The 18893-nt window shown below is 40.0% G+C and overlaps 1 protein-coding gene across 2 annotated transcripts; it reads right to left on the reverse strand.

The window, feature by feature from the left end:
* hapln4 (hyaluronan and proteoglycan link protein 4) lies at positions 1-11904 on the reverse strand. 2 transcript variants are annotated; one of them, XM_088077894.1, is made up of 7 exons: positions 11766-11904; positions 9617-9749; positions 6068-6257; positions 5395-5567; positions 5115-5230; positions 4115-4301; positions 1-1285 (listed from the first exon to the last, which is right to left on the reverse strand). In XM_088077894.1, exons 1-7 carry the CDS (start codon positions 11808-11810, stop codon positions 894-896), a joined length of 1236 nt encoding a protein of 411 aa, XP_087934020.1. In that variant the 5' UTR covers positions 11811-11904; the 3' UTR covers positions 1-893. The 2 variants fall into 2 exon arrangements, with proteins under 2 accessions (XP_087934020.1, XP_042339758.1); XM_042483824.2 differs by having other exon boundaries at positions 2-1285; positions 11660-11846.
* Between the last annotated feature and the right edge of the window lie 6989 nt (positions 11905-18893).

Below are 18893 nucleotides of genomic sequence, written 5' to 3' on the forward strand. Positions count from 1 at the left end.
CAAGACTTTTTATTTTTTCCTACAACATTCATCCATTCTGTCGTGGCAAACATACTCTGTAATAAAGGTTACTGCGTGTAACATTTATAGTGCAATCTGTGGCCCGGGTAGCTTAGAAGTGCAGTATGTGAGGTAAATAGCAATTATTGTAGCTTTTTATTTATGCTTATTCGGCCTTAGCAGCTACTCTCAGCCAAGCAGTGCATGCTCACTATCATAAAATAAAGCTCTATGTATTTAAAGTGCAAATATTTTCGAGCCAGTGCAATATTTACTACTTGTTCAGCTCTGATGATGAGATTGCCAGGTCTTCGTTAATGAGGAAAATGTCTCGCATTGTGCCAGAGGGTTGCTAACCAAGCGTGGCACCCGGATACAGGCAATTAAACTCGCTACAATCAAAACTTACAGCATTTTTTTCCCCCCGTACAGTCGGGCAGATGATCCCGTCTCACCCAGTAATGAATGTTTTCACCCTGGCACTAGGATTCTGGTTCAGACATGAGCTCAGGAGCCACAGCGGGGGCCAAATTATGATCCACACACACACACGTAAACAAGAACACCCATGGCAGACTCTCTGATATGATGTGTGCCTGAGTAATGATCAAGCTGCTGTTTAACCTCACAGTTTTTCCAGCGACAGATGTGCTAACACACTCACTCCTTAAGATGATTGACTGACTGGTGACGAAAAGGAAAATCACCCTAATAAAGATGTCACCCTTAATTTTACACAGCCTCGCTTCTTCTCTCTGGCAAATCTGCAAATGAGTACATCTTGTCTGTGAGTGTTTTACTTTGAAAGCGATGAATGGAGTCGGCTGCTAGGCGACAGTTGTTGCTGTCAAATCTAAAATTGCATCCCCCGTCTTGCTCTCAGTCTTCCCACTTTAAATCACCCGTGTGGCATTCATGGGGATGCTGTTACTGCTCTTCTTTCTTGTCAAACTATCTGCAGGGCTTTTTGTCGTTTCGGTACCACCTGCTGTCTCGTCCTTGTTCTTGCGGAAACAGTAGACCCCATACAGGCGGAATTTTTTATCAGGGAAGCCCAGGTGTCGGACGCCTGGCTGGGATCCTCCGCAGCGGGAGCGGGGGTTGACGATGGGGTAACGGATGCTGCCGTCCTCCAGCCAGCCGGCCTCACAGCGGTCCAGAAGCTGGAACTTCCATGCTGCGTACAGTTGACCCACTTTGGCCACCACTGAGCCGTCTCGAATGCATGCCTTCATCGCCTCCGCATAGTTCACCTTCTTAAAGCGTTTGAGGAAGTACACTTTGCCTGCGGGGGTGTAGAGGGAGAGGAGAGAATGTTTGTTGTAGGAACGTGTGAAAAGGTGAAAGAAAACAGAGCATTGTTCAGGAGGGCAAAAAAAGAACGAGAGAGAGGAGTGAATGAGAGAGTGAAGCCCCAGAGACAAGCCGAGCCCTGAGGGAAGATATTCTCAGTTTTCGCGGCTCCTCTGGTCTGACTGTGTTCAGAATATCAAATCGTTCCAGCAACCGTCTGGGCAGCTGCTCAAAATCGAAAGGCAATACTCTGACTCAAAATCACTCTTAAAACGCTTCCATTTTTGCTTTCATCCCGCCTCTAGGGACACTTTTTTCGCCTGCCAGTATTAAAGAAATTGGTGTCCTGATTGGCTGAATTGTTTCATTTGAACTGAATCACAAGAAAAGCCTCTGCTAAGAAAGAAGCAAAGAGTGAAGAACCTAACCACGAATAAAGAGCCTCCAAACAGCAAGAACTGCTATCAGGAAAATTATGTCCGCAACCTCAGGTTTGCACTTGGCTCAGCTATTGATTTTATGCTTGTTTATGTGACTGCTGGCTATTAGAGAGGCAGAATATTGTCTCATATTTCCCCAGGGGACGCTCAGTAAATACCTTCCAGCTGGACTGAGCAACAGCATCGGTCACGACCACTGCTGAAACCTCCTGCCCACAACAGACTGTCCACAATAATTAACACACAGGGGAAGCCGTGTGCAATCATTTAAGGTTTCTGTCATACTATCCTTTTTTCTCACTGAGGACAAAAGCACTGGCACTGCTTTTTCCTCCAGTTTGGACTATCCCTAAATTGTTTATGTTTCAATGAAGAGCATCCTCTTTTATCTCGATAATAATGATAAAAAAAACCTCTTCAGTTTTTAGAATGCATAAGAGGTTTTTAATTATTTTTTAAATGTCACAGAGGCCCAGACAGGAGTGAAGTTTTTCCAAACTGAATTTTTTTTGGGGTGGCACTCAGTTTGGCACTTTTGGAAATACACATATACACTTTCTTGCCAAGAGTTAGTTGAGAAGGTCACTACAGATCTCATGTGTGGGGTAAATATGAGGCTGGTTAGCTTAGCTTAGCATAAACGCTAGCATCAGGGGCAAACAGCTAGCCTGTCTCTGTCTGCATGTATCAAAATGTGCCTACCAGCACCTCCGAACTACATAATATGTTATATCTCATTTGTTTAATCCTTGCAAAACTGTACAAAAGGGTAAAAATGACAATTAGCTTAACTCAAACCTAGAAATAATTGGCTTTTAGACAGCAGCATCTGTTGTGTGTCTTGAATCAGCAGCAGCAGAGTGCTAGGGCTCTCTGCCTCTCACAGACACACACACACAAAACAGGGCTTTTGCAGAGCTGCATACCGTGACTCTTTAGTCGCATTTTGCAGCCATGGCGCACCAGTCTGACTTGCACATACTGTTAATTTATGAACTGGAGAGATGTTAGTTTTCAGGTTACAGAGACTAATCATTACATGTAACAGCGCTGCAGAAACGGCCAAACTTAAGAAGTGATAGTGGAGGTAATGTAAGTAGGTGAGGCTTTGTGTTTTTCTATCTGCATAGTTCCAATCATGGCTATTTAGTCACAACTTGCAACCATGGAGCATCACTGCGACTTGGATATATTTGCACTCAATGAACTAAAGTTTGTTTCCTGCTCGCAGTGGACGAATCTGCAGTCACAGTGTAACTTTCTGCTTACACTAACACTCAGCTGTTGACCGGATCCTTCATGTCCACAGCAAAAAAATCAACACCTCCGGCCCGAGACGGGCTGGGTCCTTCAAAATAGAAGCACCATGGGTTCTGCTGTAATGTAGTTAATTAGAACAATACTTAACTTTACTATAGTAGTGCTTTATTTAACTTAATACTTTACTTTAACATTACAACTGTATTTTATTAAGCTTTATTATACCAGTAGTTTATGGCAGTAGCTACTTTTTTTGTTAGTGTAGTAATTTAATAAATTTGTATTTTAGTAGTTAACAGTAGTTTGGAGGCGATATCGAGATATATATTGTGTATCGCGATATAGCCTAAAAATATTGTGATATTATTTGAAAGTCAGCCCCACCTGTCATTCAGATCAGGTTGAAAAATCAGAGTTGTATCAATCTCATCTAACTCTGGGCAAAAATCATACAAATATTCCCAAAAATAACAAACTGAAATAACAAGAATGGCTTAATATTAATTATTTAAACACTGAATCCTCGTATCTTTCAACAATAATCCAGTGATGAAGTAAAAACCCTTTGTTAGACCTTTTTCTCCTCACACATGGAGACTTGTTCGAACGCCCACGGTATCACAAATAACTTTCATGATGCAAAAACTACACTAGCCTCTGACTTTCCCAAGTTAGTTTGAGCATATGAACCTGGAGGTGTGTGACCGAGAGAGACACTAGCAGACTTTCTGTGGGGATGTTATGTAAATCAAAGAATTGGTAGATAAAAGACGATGCTTGGCGCCCAGAGGACACTGTGGCCCTCGCAGGACAAAATCAACACAGCCTGATCTAAATCCAATGGCCCCAGGCTGCCAAGATCACAGGCGGAGATCACAGACATGGGCCTAATTTCCTCACCGTCCAAAACGTATCCTCTTTCTATACAGTACCACAACAATCCAGCTCTGCCACTGCCTTTTTCTCTTCCAGTCATGAGTCACATACTCAGTCGGATGTTCGTATTTAATCGTACGATCATGAAGATGGACAACAAAGTGTGTCTGATCTTCAGACGCAGACATGCTTGTGCACACACGTACCGATGGCCGCCACCCTAAATCTTTCTCTCTGCTTCTCACCGTTGAGCTTGGAAGTGAAGCAGAAGGCATCATAGCGCTCATCCTCCTTGTGCCTGTAGCCATAGTTACGAACGCCGGCGGGGGTGTCTTTGCGGCCGCACTGGTCTCTGGGATGAGAGATAGGGTACTGGACTGAGCCGTCCTCCAGCCATCCAGCATTACACCAGTCTAGTCCCTCCAGCCAGGCCTGTGGAGCGAGATAATGTACGTTAGTGGGTCATACTGAGGGATTAAATACGTTTTTAAGAGGAGAAAGAATTTGGTTTATCTCTCCTGACATAACTCTATTACTCTGGACTTAAATGCACATGTTTTTATTTTAAATAGAAGGATGGGCCTGCAGTCAAATGTCTGCTCGGGTCATATGCATATTCCTAAATTCAGACTTACTGACTCACTCTAAAGCAGTTTATGACTGAGGGTTGTTGCCAGTAAGTGCATTAATACAACTAACAGAGAGAAATGAATATGCTGATCTACTTTGCTTTAATAAATCCTTATTAGTGATCACTGATATCCACCGGAGCCTCTTTACTCTTTGAAAGCTGAGTTTCATTGGTTTTATTTCCTTCAAAAACATGGGAAAGATGACATGAGAAAGTTAACAAGAAGAAAATTACCACAAAAAAAAGAAACAAAAAAGAAAATGACCTCAAGAAAGTACTAGTAAAATAAAATAAAATAAATATTTTTTTAACATAATTTTAAATAATACTTATAAATCTTGATGATATCTAATAATCTCCCCAAGGCTTATTTTCAAGATATTTCCTTGTCACCTTTTACAATTTTTTTGCATTTGCCAGGCATTTCTTTCCAGACAGTTGCTTATTGTTTTTCCCCCATTTTTTTTAAAAGAAATCAAACCAATTTAAGTCCCAGAGGTTTAAATGCTTGTGAACGGCGTCTGAACACAGCTTAAGAAAACTGATGTTGATCCAGGGTCTAAATGGTTGATCTGCTTTAAGTGTGACACATATGAACCACAGGAGCAGCTCACCTTGTGCAGTTGAGCGTGAGAGGCCAGAATGGCGTCCTGCTGTTTGCAGGCGTCCTCCCCCTGGTGGTAGTTGAGCTTATAGCGCCCCTCACGGGGGTAATAGGGAAACACCACTCCTACAGGTGACACAAACAGACTGTTGAATGGGAGTCTGTAAACTGTATGAATTTCACCTTTATCTCATGTGAACTGATCTATCTCTGTGGCCGACACTTTACACAAGAGTCAATCAAGCATTAGTGTTATCATCAAAATCTCCTACAGTTCTTAAACCCCTGACCTTCGAGGTCGAGGTTGACGAATCCTGTATCGTCCTCCATGTCATTAGTGACTTCACACTCAAAGCGTCCGTAGTCCTCCAGAGTGACATTTTGGATGATCACTGAGGCGTCACCTGGTCCCGCCTGCTCCAAAAACACACGGCCTTTGTATGATCCAAATGCACGCTGCTGCCTGAGGAGAGTTGACAAAAAGTTATGTTAAAGTATATTATATTATATTTTCTCCGAGAATAATAAAAGTTTTAAAGGTGGACTTTATATGGCATCCTTTACTTTATAGCTTGCTGAAAAGAGCAATGTATGTTTTTTATGCTATATGAGTGGGTTTGTGAATATTGGTATGCAGCCTGTTTTTGCAGGCTGGTTTCTTTCATTGTTGGTTGCACAGCAGTCTTTTTTGGTGCTGCTAGACATGATAGTCATGATTTTCCTACAATGGAAATTTACCACAACCAACTTATTGTGAGTATTTTGGGTTTTTTTTAACCAATAAAATAATAAAACAATCAATAAAATCTTGTATGATTCTACCTCAAGTGCTAAGCATATATAGTCTAGGGCAGTAAAATACATTTCAATCAGTTAAATCAACATTTATTAGATTGGACTAAAACTAGATTGACTACATTGAACATAGATACAAAGTAATTGACTGAAAAATGCATATTTTACCTTCCAAGTGCCACAAAGACGTCTTCAAACTGCAGTGCATCGGTCACTTTGGTCCATTTGATCCGGATGCGAGCAGGGTCGGTGTTCTCCGGTTCGTGGTGAAATCTGCAGGGCAGAGTGATGGAGCCACCGCGATGTGTCACCACTTTACCTGGAGCTGTCTGCACAATCACGGCTCCAGTGTCATCCTCTGTGGGAGTAAAAGAACGTAATTAACTTACTTTTTTTTTTTTTAACATATTTTTTACATCATTATCATATTGTTTTTTGGAAGCATACAAACTGCCACACAGCAAAGCAGTAAGACAATAAAATGAACACACACACACACACACACACACACACACACACATACATATATATATACATATATAAAATAATATGTTTTATATATATATATATATATATATATCAAGTTCAAAGTGCTTCACATAGATAAAAAAAAGGTACATGAAGGCATAAAAAGAAGCAGCAATAAAGAAAACACACGTTATAAGAAAAAACATGCAAAAAATAATATTATGGGAGACAAATACACATGTTCTAAATATTGTCCCCTGTATTTCCTAAACCTAAAATCAATAATGAGAATTGATACAGTATCACAAAATATGATTTCAATACTCAAGTGTATCAATACTTCTTAGACGCCTACTGCTTTCTCATTATTTTTATGTCATTGATACAGATGATGAACTACCATTTGAATCATGCTATTTTGTTAAATTATAGGGAAATCATTTTTAAGAAAACATTTGATGTAAGCAATTGCATAAAGAATTTTGTGCAGTCAAGACTGTGTAATGCTGTTTGCAATCACTCTTGACACAGCCAATACCTCCAACTTTTATTCTAACCTAAAAATTAAATCTTTGTTTCTCTTCGTAAGCGAAACCACAGTGAGCCATCCGCAAAATTGAATCAGTGTCAGCTAATAAAGCGTGTGCTGTTTACTTCTGCTGTCACATTAGAGCCTCAACATCCAGCATATCAATCATGGAGAACACTTTTTTGGTCAAATAGTCCAGTGTGCAGCTCACTCGCTCCTCTGCCCGGATCTTTCATCAGATTAGCCTTTTCCAAATCTTAACCTCAACCTCTGCCAAGAGCAATTCACCAAAATGACCTGAGACTAATGATAACAACAGGTCTCTTGTCTCAAATGGGCAATAACAAGACCTAGTTTGCATTTTTGGCAGACATTTGCTCAGACATTGTCTGTGCATGTGTGCCCAGGCAGCCAAAGACTACACACCCAACAAGTGTGGTGTAAACATTTAATGAGCGGCTGCAAGAGGTTTTCTGCTATGTTGTGACCAGATAAAGGCACCAACAATTATCCATGCCAGCCAGCAATTAGTCATGTCACTGCTTTCTGCTCTCTGCAAAGTTGTTTATCACCAGCAGCCATGAAAGCAAAGTGGTGTTTAATCAAAACTTTACGCACATTATTTCCCAATGCTGCAACAGACTGATGTTGAGACAAACACCATGTAACTAGTGACTCCTGCTGGATATTCAGAACGCCTGTGTGAGGAGAGATGGGATCTGAAGATGGGATTGTGTGCATCTCTTCATGTGTTACGCTGCCATGGTGAAACTGGAAGCTTATATGCAGCATGAGGCTGTTGAATAAAACCTCTGTATATGCTACTTGCTCAGCACCAGACACAGCAGACAACGTTAGGGACTCGCTGAAAAGAATGTCAAACTTCTAAAGGCCCAGATATTTTTCTCAGAAGCTGTTGTGATTAAAAAAGACCCAAAAAAGAGTGCCTGTATGACTTGAATTTATAGGGTGGTCACAACTCTAAGCAGCTGTTTGCTAACATATAAGCCATAATGACTTTCCAAGACAACAAAGATGCGAATTGTGTCTGTCAGCTTGTTGTTGACTTTTTTTGCCCCCAAGCATCCAAAAAAGAAGAACATTGAGGTACTTTATTGAACTTTTTTTCCATTTCATGCAATTTTCTACTTGCAATCCTCTACGTTTCAGAATGACATATGCTTTCACTCCACTATGTCATTATATCCCAGAGGCTTTTGATACCAGCTGCAAACAAGCAGCAACCTCTGAGGTTGACAAATAAAGTCGATGCAGAAATGAAAAAAAAATGCAGTTCCTCTACTGGCCACTTGAGGCTCGCTCCAAAACAGAGTAAATCCCCAAAAACTCTGGAGTTAAAATGTCTCGATAGCTAATTTTGACAATAATGACAACTTTATGGGGGGATAATTTTTTATATAACTCACCAGCTCAAGTTTTATTAAGGCCTAAAGTTACACATATTTAAGAGCAGAGCTGTTTGAGTGACAGGCTGTCTGCGAGGCGTCACTGCAGTCTATGAGTCTAATCTAAATCGGTCTTCTTTGCGATCTCATCTACAGAACTGTAAGGTTTCATGACTGCATCTAGCACAATGTTTACGCATTGACAAAAATCTGTCTACAGAACATGTGCCAAAATACTTAAAACAGCTTCTGTAGTAGTTCTTACCACAATAAGAGTCACCAGGACCACATTTTGCCATGAAGACACACAAACAGACCCACAAAATGCAAAAAATACCAGCTGTTGCGACGTTTTCGTTGCTCGTAAATATACGTTTCACTCCATAATATCATGATTGCCTAATGGCTGTTGTATACAAAGATTTAAAAATAATGCATAGGAGTCTTATAAAGGAGACCTTATAGAATAAAATGCTAATTTAGCAGGCAGGGAGAGAAGTAAGTCATTGGAGAATATCTTCTAACACAAGAACTAATGTACGTCTATTAACCTCTACATTGCAGATAAAAATGGACAGCCAGGTCTCATACAGTCGATTAATTTAATCCCTCATGTCATTAATTAGTCAGTAAAATGTTAGAAATGTACTACAGTCCTCGAGTGAATACGTGGTAGTAGTGCAAGATGGCATATTAACAACTTTGATAGTGCTTAGTATTCTAGAGTTAGAACAACTAACTTAGCTCCAGGATTGCTGTTCGAAATGCTGCCCGTGTTTCTGTGCATATTCTTAATAAAGTTTTAAAATCCTTCATTTCATTATTTTAAGGGCTCGAGCGTTTTGGTTTTCTCCTTTCCTTCTTTGAATCATTAAACCCTGGGTGAGCCTTAAAGGAATAGGAATATCTTCAGTAATCGGTCATGTTTTCTTTCAAGAGACATTGCTGTTGAGTTTTCAAATGTAATTTTTGGTAATTTGAGCACCATAAGCGGAGTGCCATCTAGTTCAATTATATTGGAGAGAAGGCAGACATCTCAAACACTCTGCACCTCACACAAAAGCAATCTAGAGTAAGAAGTAGGAAAGAGGAAATTGTGTGTTTTTGATTTGGGGGTCAGGTGTCCCTTTAAGGAGAGGATTCCTCTGGTTTCAAAGGTGTCATCGTTAATAACTTTAAGGTGACTGCTGCAGACCGTGTATCATATTTTATGAGCCCATGCTGTTACAGCTATGCAGATCAGTGCAGAAGAAAGAGGTCCTGACTTTGCTCCTGTGAGCTGTGAGAAACAAAAAAAGGAATGATTTTTCTTACCGAGCACGTGCACCACCTTTCTCCTTCCCTTGTCTATGTCAGCAGGAAGAGAGGTCACTGAGAGGGCAGATGTCAGGATGAAAACAACGAAGGAAATTTTTCCAAAGGCCAGAGGCCGCAGCTGCTTTAAGAACTGCAGGAAGGGACACAACAGAAAATTGTGGTTCTCACAGGTTAAACGAAAAATGGACAAACCAGACAGTAGAATTGCAGAGGCACAATCAAGACCTAAAAATACAAAGGTGAAGGGCACCAAGGACAACAGCTTGACATCTTTAGTGTCAGAAACAAGGGACTTAACTCAGTGGCAGTGGAAACTTTGGCAATAAAAAATTCTGTGAGAAATTACTGCACAAACTTATTTTTCCTTCCTCTATCAGTAGGCGTGCCCCAGGGTTCCATACTGAGTCCAGTGCTTTTCTCCAATTATGTAAATAATCTTTGTGACAATTTATAAAATGCTGCTTTCCACATTTTATGCAGATGATATATACATACATACATAGATACATACATACACACACACACACACACACACACACACACACACACATATATATATATAGCTCATCCTCCTCAGTAGCACACTCTTTAATACCAGCAGTCTGTTCATTCTCATTAAATTCAGTTTAAGCTGCTGTTTTAATGCAGACAAATCTAAATTCATACTTTTTTCAAATAGAAAACATTTAACATCCAATTGCCCTGAGATCTCAACTGCTCAAGAGGTTGAAATTGAAATGGTCACAACATATAAGTATAGGTTATATCATGGATCAGTACTAATCATCCAAATCACACATTTAAAAACCTTGTTTCCAACTTAAATTGCGTTATGTTTTCAGGAATGTATAGAATAGATGCTAAACACACATAAGATATAACCCATAAAAACTTAAAAAATCCAAAAATCCAAATCCTCTCAGGCATGCTGAAATGCCACCACAGAATTCACACTTTATATGTTAAAATATTGGGTAGTTCAGCTGGTAAGTGAGCAAAAACAAAACAGTTGCAGTTAATTCATTAGTTCAGCCTTCTCAAAACAAGGAAATCAGGTTAGCCAACTGTGACTTGACTGCGTTTGGAGTGAGAGTCATGCTTTCAAGTCACAGTCTGCTACACATGGCAGTTTTAAACAGCCAGCTGTGTGGCTCACAATCACAGTATGAAAAGTGGAGATAGTGTACGCAGGATAGTCAAAACTTAAAGCTTGTTTGCTTTTTTTTAATCTTTACTGCCAAGTGCAAGTTTAAGAAAAACAAAGTATTTTAAAAAAGTTTTGAAGGAGACAGGATTGGCTCAGTAGGGGGCAAATAGTAAACAAAGGAAAATATGTAAACTTGAAATCATCACAATTACCGAAGAAACAGAATAACATAAGATATAGACATTAAGGCGGGCAGAGACAGACTAAACAGCATCATCAGAGTATGAAAATAATCTCCCCTGCAGTGACCAATGAAGGATCACCTTGCTGAAATCACTTCCTTCTGGAAGCTATTGCTGCTTGTTTTGGTCTTGCTAATTATCTTTACAAACTCTCTAGCGTATGGATGAGTGTGCAGTGGTTGCTCAGAGCACTACAGTTGCAGACCTGTGTGTATTTTGACCCAGCATGAGAGGTGGTGCTGCATAAATCTGTGATGAATTGCAAAGCAGATAGCCTTGTGCAAATACAAAATCTCAACACATGTTCTCATACATAAGTAAGGCTTCATTGTGGATGAAATCATCATAACAATAAAATGCAGGAGTCAGTATGCTGCAGCTGTGTGCACTGCTAGAGGTCTGCATTGTCAGTGTCACCAGGGAATAATCGCCTCCTATGAAACAGTCCTGCTGCAGTACATAACATCTGAACAGGCCCCAGTGAAGCAGAGTTACTAAAGCAGCCACTTTACATGCACATTGCGCACTATAAACAGCCCCGCTGCATCATTTTTCTCAAGGTTAGTCCAAAGAACATCCCTGCAGTTCCCACGCAGCACACAGGGAACTGCAGAGCAGAGCCGCACTAATGGAGCACAGAAGTGAACTTACCATGGCTATCACAACAGGATTAATGCCTGGATGGAGCAGATGTGCCGCTGCGCGCCGTTTAACTCCTCAGCCAGGCTAAATGTTGTTCTGCAGCAGCAGCACTCACCTCTCTCTCTCCTCTCCCTCTCTCCTCCTCTGTTCCCAGTCCCATCGCTGATCTCTCGCACTGCAGGGGAACCACCAGTGTTTGTGGGTCCCGCAGTCTTCAGATGACGCAGCACACATTTGCTTGTGCAGGCTGTGTGGATAAGTCAATCACAGCAATGATTTCACACTGATTTAATGTTTGTGAATGTGTTTCTGTGGCTTATTGAAGCCCATTAGAGATCACTTATTGGTTTGAGTGTCACACAGTTTGTTGCAGTTAATGCAGTGAAACCTCATTAAGTTTCAGGCGGAACATTGTTGCTATTAAAGACCAATTGAAATAATAGGGGCTGTTATTATGGAGGCTATGACTGCAGATTAAAACTGATTTATGTTATTAAGACAAATCTAATTCACCCAATCAACTTTATGGTTGAGGAAGTGTGAGGTAATAAAAAATAGACTTTCAACTCAAATTTACAATATATATTATAAGTACAACAATCAACATTAATAAACAATAGCAGTGGTGGAAGTAGCCTACATTCCTGATGGATTAATGAATGGGGCCCAACATGTCAGGGGCCCCCAGACCTTTACCTGCAAAATGGCACTCAAATGAATACATACTAACCAAGAAGACACTCAAAATGACCACAGAATCCTCCAGACTTTTTAAACTTTTGTTAAACTTCTAATATGTCAGGTCAACAATGTGAAATCCAAAACAAATTTCTGTGTTTGTTTTTTTTATGTCTTTAGCCCTCCATGTTTTTAACTCTTCCTGCACTCACCAGAGGAATAAGGTGCTAAAGAACTGCATCACTATAACTCAGACTAACTTCAAATATTGCCTGAGGCTGTATGTTCTCAGTGACCCAAAAACTATATGTCACTGTTGAGTCAGACCAGTATAATGGTGGAAAGGCAAATTACAATGAGAAACTGGAAGAGACCAAGTGAGCCCTCTTTTAAGGAGTGGCTCACAGAGTTTGCAAAAGTTGCATCATATGAACAAATCTCTTGCAGCTGTATGGACAGGACTAAGAAATATGTGGGGAGACTTCTTGGAGTACATTGCTGATTTGGACAGATAGTGAAGTAAACCATGTGCATTTGACTCATTTACACACTTCATGGGTGTCTGAGAGCTAACCGGCTGCTTGAAGATCTGAGTAGATTGTGGTGCTTATCCATGTGGGAATATGGATTTGTTTTGTATGCTTTTTATTTTTGTGTGTTTGTGTTTTTTTTTAATTTCTGTAGTTTTTAATCAACATATTATTTAGTGATTTACTGTCATCACTGATATGTCTAGTACTGAAGTCTCTCTTAAGGACCATATGGACATGTGGTGCAGACTCTACAAGAGCCTTCCATTACAATGATGTTGACACAAGAGAGGCTCTTGAGATGATAGCAGCTGCTGACAATGAGAGGAGACAGGACACTCAGCATTAGGCGGCTGCACTTTGTGTTAAACTTTTAAAAAAATGAAGCTCTGCTGATGTCTTTGTTATTGCATACTGAACTGCTGAGATTCAATTTGACTTGAGTCTTGTAGAACAAGTAAATGGACCTGTCAACTGCTGTGCAGCTGCTTGAGCTACTGCAGTCCTGTGTGGCTTCACTGTGAGAGCGACTCCCAGAGTTGGAGACATCTGCCCAGGCTCTCCCTGGAGCATCGTAGACCATGAGATGCAGCACTAAAATAAAAAAAAAAAAACTGATGACGAATAAGCGATGCTTTGTCAGAGTGAGAAATTCAAGGTCAACATTAACACTGACAGCTTGCTTTCAGGCTTGAGCCAGCAGGATGCTTCCAAAGACATTAACAGTTGATTAGATGTGTTGGTTAACGTCATCTTAAATGATGCATTGGTTACTCCAAAATTAGCCAAACTTTTCTCCTCGCTCTGCATCTGCAGGATTTACACAAGGCCTTGCTCCAGTTAAGGGACCTCAGAGCAGAGCAGAGAAAGATTATCCTCCTACAAATCTATTACAAGTTGAGAAATACCCTCCAGGCAACTTTGTTCTAATATTGTTGTAGCACTGAGGGTTTTTCTAAGATTACCTGTTACCTCAGAGGGAGGTTATTTTCTCTAATGAAATGCACAAAAAATGAACTGAGAATATCCAGAAAGGTCTATTAGCAGTGATATAGTGGAGTGAATTTTAAGGATGTAAAAGCCAGATTGTCCAAACAAAATCCAGAGGAAAGAATTGCAAAGCATCTCCCTCATCTGGAGCAAGTTGACCTAAGAGGCCACTTTTTTTTTGTAAATATGAAAGTTTATCTTGGATCCACAGTGATTATTACCAGGAATGTACCGTATACTTAAATATATGTTCACATTTTAGTTGGAAACATTACTTTCATACTCTCACTTAAATGACCCCTTAAGTAAAACTGGCTCATCTCATCCCACACTCCCCTACTGGTGACCAACCAGAATCAGTGGTCAGACATGACTGCTCACTTTTTGCAAGTTGTTTTGGCTTATTTGATTTCACACGATAAGAGTAACACTAAGTACAAATTATGTATTATGTTCCATGTAAGACATCAATACAATACCTAATAGCCACTTAGATCCTAGAGGATAGGTGGATAGAATAGATACCACTTATTCATGAATGTGGACCCTTGTGACTCCATCCTATGCCATGAATTAATCCTTTAAATTAAGTGATGTCATGCATTCATTAGAGCACTGATTGAAAAGATGTTTCATGATGAAGTGGTACCTCTTCCATCACTGCAGTGTGAATTGTTTAGCTGTATTTTTTAGAGCCACGGATCTCTGGGGGCCGTCTGAACAGCCGAGCAGACATCTGCAGCAGAGATCCCCCTGTGACTCCCATCATGGGATTACAGAGCTGTTTGGAGCAGCCACATTTGATTTAAAGCCTCTGTCACACACACAGAATGCACCGCTAGCATGTGCGAGCAGGGGCGATGGCACACTTCAGCATGAAAAAGCTGCTGAGGGAGAGTGAATTAAATGAGTCTGCCTCTGTCTGTCTGTTGGCCTATTGCTCAGCGAAGTACGAGGGATAATTACTTATGAGTGGACTACTGTTATTGATGGGGTAGGAATGGAGACAAGGGATACACTGCAGTTTTAAAAAGCTTTATCTAACCACGTAAATAACCCCCTTTATCTCTGTCAGGGAAACACTGCAGGTTCATTTAAATGACTGAACTGAATCCAAAGCAAATTATTGAGAAGGTTTGGCTGATGGATTCAGTGTTTGTCAACTACATTGCATTGTGTGCTGATAATCTGCTTTTTATTTTGTCAGTCATTTGCTTTTCACACTAAGAAAAGTCCCCGCAGACTTGACAATGGTCTCTGCAGTCTTTCCTCTAATTAAATGCCAGAGAAACCTCTTACACTCACTGCCTGGTGGTCATTTCAGTGTGTTTGTTTATGCAAAACAAAAGCCTAAGTCTATCATTTGATGTCTTTGTAAAAGACAATGATGAGAGCAGCGGCAGACTTATTTACTGGGCCACCCACACAGAGTGAGCACACAGCAGCATCACTCAGCAGAAAAGAAACAAACAGGATCAAGGAATGTAAGTGGAGAAGGGATGAAACGCTCGCAATATGGGCACACAGGATCAGACAGAATGCAGAATGGCAGAGGCGCATCTTGTTTGCCTCCTTAAACTGAAAGAGAAAAGCTGCCTTTTTTAAAAACTGAGATAGGCTGGCAGCAGACAGCAGCGGTGTGTGTTCACCACAGCAAATGAGTGACAAGAGCTGCTGTTAAAGTATACATTACCTTCTACAGCACATGTTGACACATCCTTGCCACTCAGCTCTGAGTAATGATCTGTGGTGGCTCCAGCGGAAATAGCAAGCACATTGTGGATTTATCAAGTCTCCCTCCTCTGCACTCAAACTCCCACAATGTCTGTTTCACACGTGTGTGGGCTATCATGTGGATATTTCCAAATATTACAGTTATATAACATACTGCAAGATATCTGCAACGTAAACAATATACACCTTTTAATTAATGTCTGCACCAAAAGAGACTAGAGATTAAATTGTAGTTGTTTTGTTACGTTATGTGTTATGGAAACATGCATACAGTTGTGACTCTAGTCCAACAGATAACCCCTCCAGAGGACTCTCGCTAGGTGCAGGTTATATATTCTATGTTCACCTGCACACATATGATTAATGGATTTAGTGCCATGGAAACCTGGCATGCATGGTCAATGTTAAGTACTGCAGAATAAAGTAACAGTTTGGAAATCTCAGTTTCATCATCTGTCGACACTCTCTGAGCTAATCTGCTATTCTGGAGCTCCCGCTAACTTTCTGCACCTTCTGAATTCTAACCAGGAGAAGTTTCAGCTGGTTGTAATCTGCAATCCTCAGCACTAGACGCCACTAAATCTCCCTAAATCTCGTACACTGTTCCTTTAACCCTTTGAAACCTGAGAAAATTGGCTTTATTTCTTCCAAAAACATAGGAGGAGGGCAATAAGCAACTTATGAGCTAAAAATTGCAAGAAAAGGAAAGTTAAAAAAACAACAACAAAACAAACAAGTAAATGATTGTTTGTTTAATTTTCCAATATTCTTTGGGGCCTAATATCCTCTCATTGTTTACATTAATTTTCAGGGTGTTTTCTTGTCACCTTTTTACCAATTTCTTTGCTCATCACCTTTTTTCTTTTGTTTCTGAAAAGACTTAAACTTATTTTCTCAGGTTTCAAAAGTGAAATACATGTGAAAGACATCAGAATGCAACATAAGAAAAGTTGATGTCCATCCAGAATTTCAAAGGGTTGAGAGAAGAAACAGCATGATGCCTGCCAAAGTCAGTATGTTAATACTGGTTTATAAAGTAATTCAGAGGAACATGCAGCCAACACTGCCAATCACCAGGCAGTCAATATAAAACTGAAGGAGTAAGTCAGTTTTGCAGACAATGTCATTTAAGTACAATTATTTACTCTGTCTCTGCTGTTGGAATATTTCAGAGTTTAACTTTTGAAATGAATGGTAAATTGATACATTTACTTTTGAATAACTATATACATGTATTTCATAGAAAACATATTCCACAGTTATCACTATAGCTTTGGGCAGACTACAGGTTACACTGTTTAATACTTTTTCTACTGCTTTCATCTCCTCTCTGCTTCACTGTAAAAATGGAGACTTGTTATGACATTCACTGGTTTGTGTTAAAGCCTTTTAGTGCAGGTAAAGAGTCACGTCCAATTTCTTACATTCATTCATGCTCGCAAACTTCAGTGAGGAAAATTGCCACACGCTTTCCTGTTGGGTTGAATGCACAGGGGATGCTTTGCAGTATTTTCATCAGCTCCCCTCGAGACTGTTGTAACAGCTCCTGTGGTTCATACAAATGGCTGTGGGATTTATTCTGTTATCTTTGTGCCAGTTGCAAGCCATCGATGCCCAGCAAACTAAACCGCGTGTGACATTGTGGGACAGAATAGAGCAGAGTTGTAGAAACAAGTGTAACGGGAAAGACATTACATGTGTGCACAGTGTCTCTGAGTAGGAGTCTAAATAATGAATCATAAATTGAAGTGGTTCCAATGTCAGGCTAGATGTCTGAATTATGAAACAACACTTTTACCTGCAAAGAGCGAGAAAACTGAAGCCCCTGATGCACACAGAGCAGAGTGGTCGTGTATATATATATATTATATAATATACATTGAGCGCTAACCTTGAAAACTCAAAACGATACCTGCTATTTACTTTTTAAAAGTAACACTTTATAATCTTCTTTTCCACTTTTGTGGATTTCAGTGCATCATAAGCTGCTATAGATATTTTTCTCCTCTCTAAATGCCTTGATGATTTTTATCTTATGGTGCAGTTTGCCGTCCTTTAAAGGTCCCACCCATCAAACAAACCTATAAAATCCCAGCAGCTTGCTGCTTCAACCATCAATATGCAATTAGCTGGAGTCCTTGAGACACAAGGTTAGGATGGGTTTCACAACCTGATGTGCTTTAATGATCATTCATTTAATTTTTTCTCACTCATCACATGAAAGGAACAGCGAGCAGGTTGTATATGCTATTAAATAAGACTAAAAGTCTTTCCATGTTAGATGCTTTGAGAGGCTGTACTTACAGTGCTGCTATGAGCTTAATACCTACAGCAGCATGCTAACATGCACACAATGACAACATAAACATGCTGATCAGCAGGTATAACGTTTCACCATCTAAGCTTAGCATATTAGCATGCTAAAATGTGCTAAGCATCACTAACAACTGAGGCTTATGTGTATGTCATTAGTTTTGCAGGTATTCAGACATAAACCAAAGGACAAATTAATATTGACAAGTTAAATTTTGGACCTGATGGTGGAACTGGAGGAAAAGTCAGATTCATTCGGATTCATCCTCTAGAAACAGCCCAGTCACCAGAAGAAAATGTTATCATTGTAGGTTTCTGCAAACCATGAATACGTTACATTTGCGTGTTTTGTACGTACCATAAACATGTCTAGTGTGACGCAGTATATGAACTGACTTTGTCGTGGATGGCATGACACTTAAAAAGACACCTGCCAAACGGCAACCCACTGTTGGAGCCTGACATGCAACAAAACTGGTTGTTTTTCAGTCATTGCGGTATTTTTAGAGGCATTTTAGACGCCAAATATGCGTGTTTTAGAGACTCATTGCTCTTTTTCAAGCTGGCTTTTTAGCCCCAAAACATGGGTGTTTTGTAAGGACCTCATTGCTGATTTCCCAGCAGCTTTATAGCTGTCAAAAATGGGCACTTTAAGGACCCATCACTGTTTCCCAAGCAGGGATAGTCCCACAAAAAGCAATTATGTTTTTACCAAGACGTCACTGCGTTTCTAGTTTTGTGGTTTTAGTTTCAACGTATGTGCTGCATAAAAAATGTGCAAAAACATTCTGGTCATTTGCAGAAACGTACAATGATTGTGTGGGACCATACCATTAATGTCTGTATAAAATGTCACAGAAATCCATAAAATAATTTTAGGTTTTAGTTTGGCTAAAAACATGGCTATACAAACAAACTTCACTGAGACTCAGTAGTTTTTATGTGTGACGTAAGTGTGTTGGAAGCAAACATTTAAATAAAGACTAAATCCAAAGATG

Source organism: Plectropomus leopardus, chromosome 5, assembly GCF_026936395.1.
Source record: "Plectropomus leopardus strain MGB_pleo_1.0 chromosome 5, ASM2693639v1, whole genome shotgun sequence".
In the NCBI taxonomy this organism is placed as follows: Eukaryota; Metazoa; Chordata; class Actinopteri; order Perciformes; family Serranidae; genus Plectropomus; species Plectropomus leopardus.

Bases quoted from the DNA above. Each gene is read 5' to 3' on its own strand.
- hapln4 (XM_088077894.1), bottom strand. From the start codon at position 11,810: ATGGGACTGGGAACAGAGGAGGAGAGAGGGAGAGGAGAGAGAGAG. The intron at 9,750-11,765 runs GTGAGTGCTGCT...CCCTTCCTGCAG, and splicing joins GAGGGAGAGGAGAGAGAGAG to TTCTTAAAGCAGCTGCGGCC. The intron at 6,258-9,616 runs GTAAGAAAAATC...TTACTCCCACAG, and splicing joins AAAGGTGGTGCACGTGCTCG to AGGATGACACTGGAGCCGTG.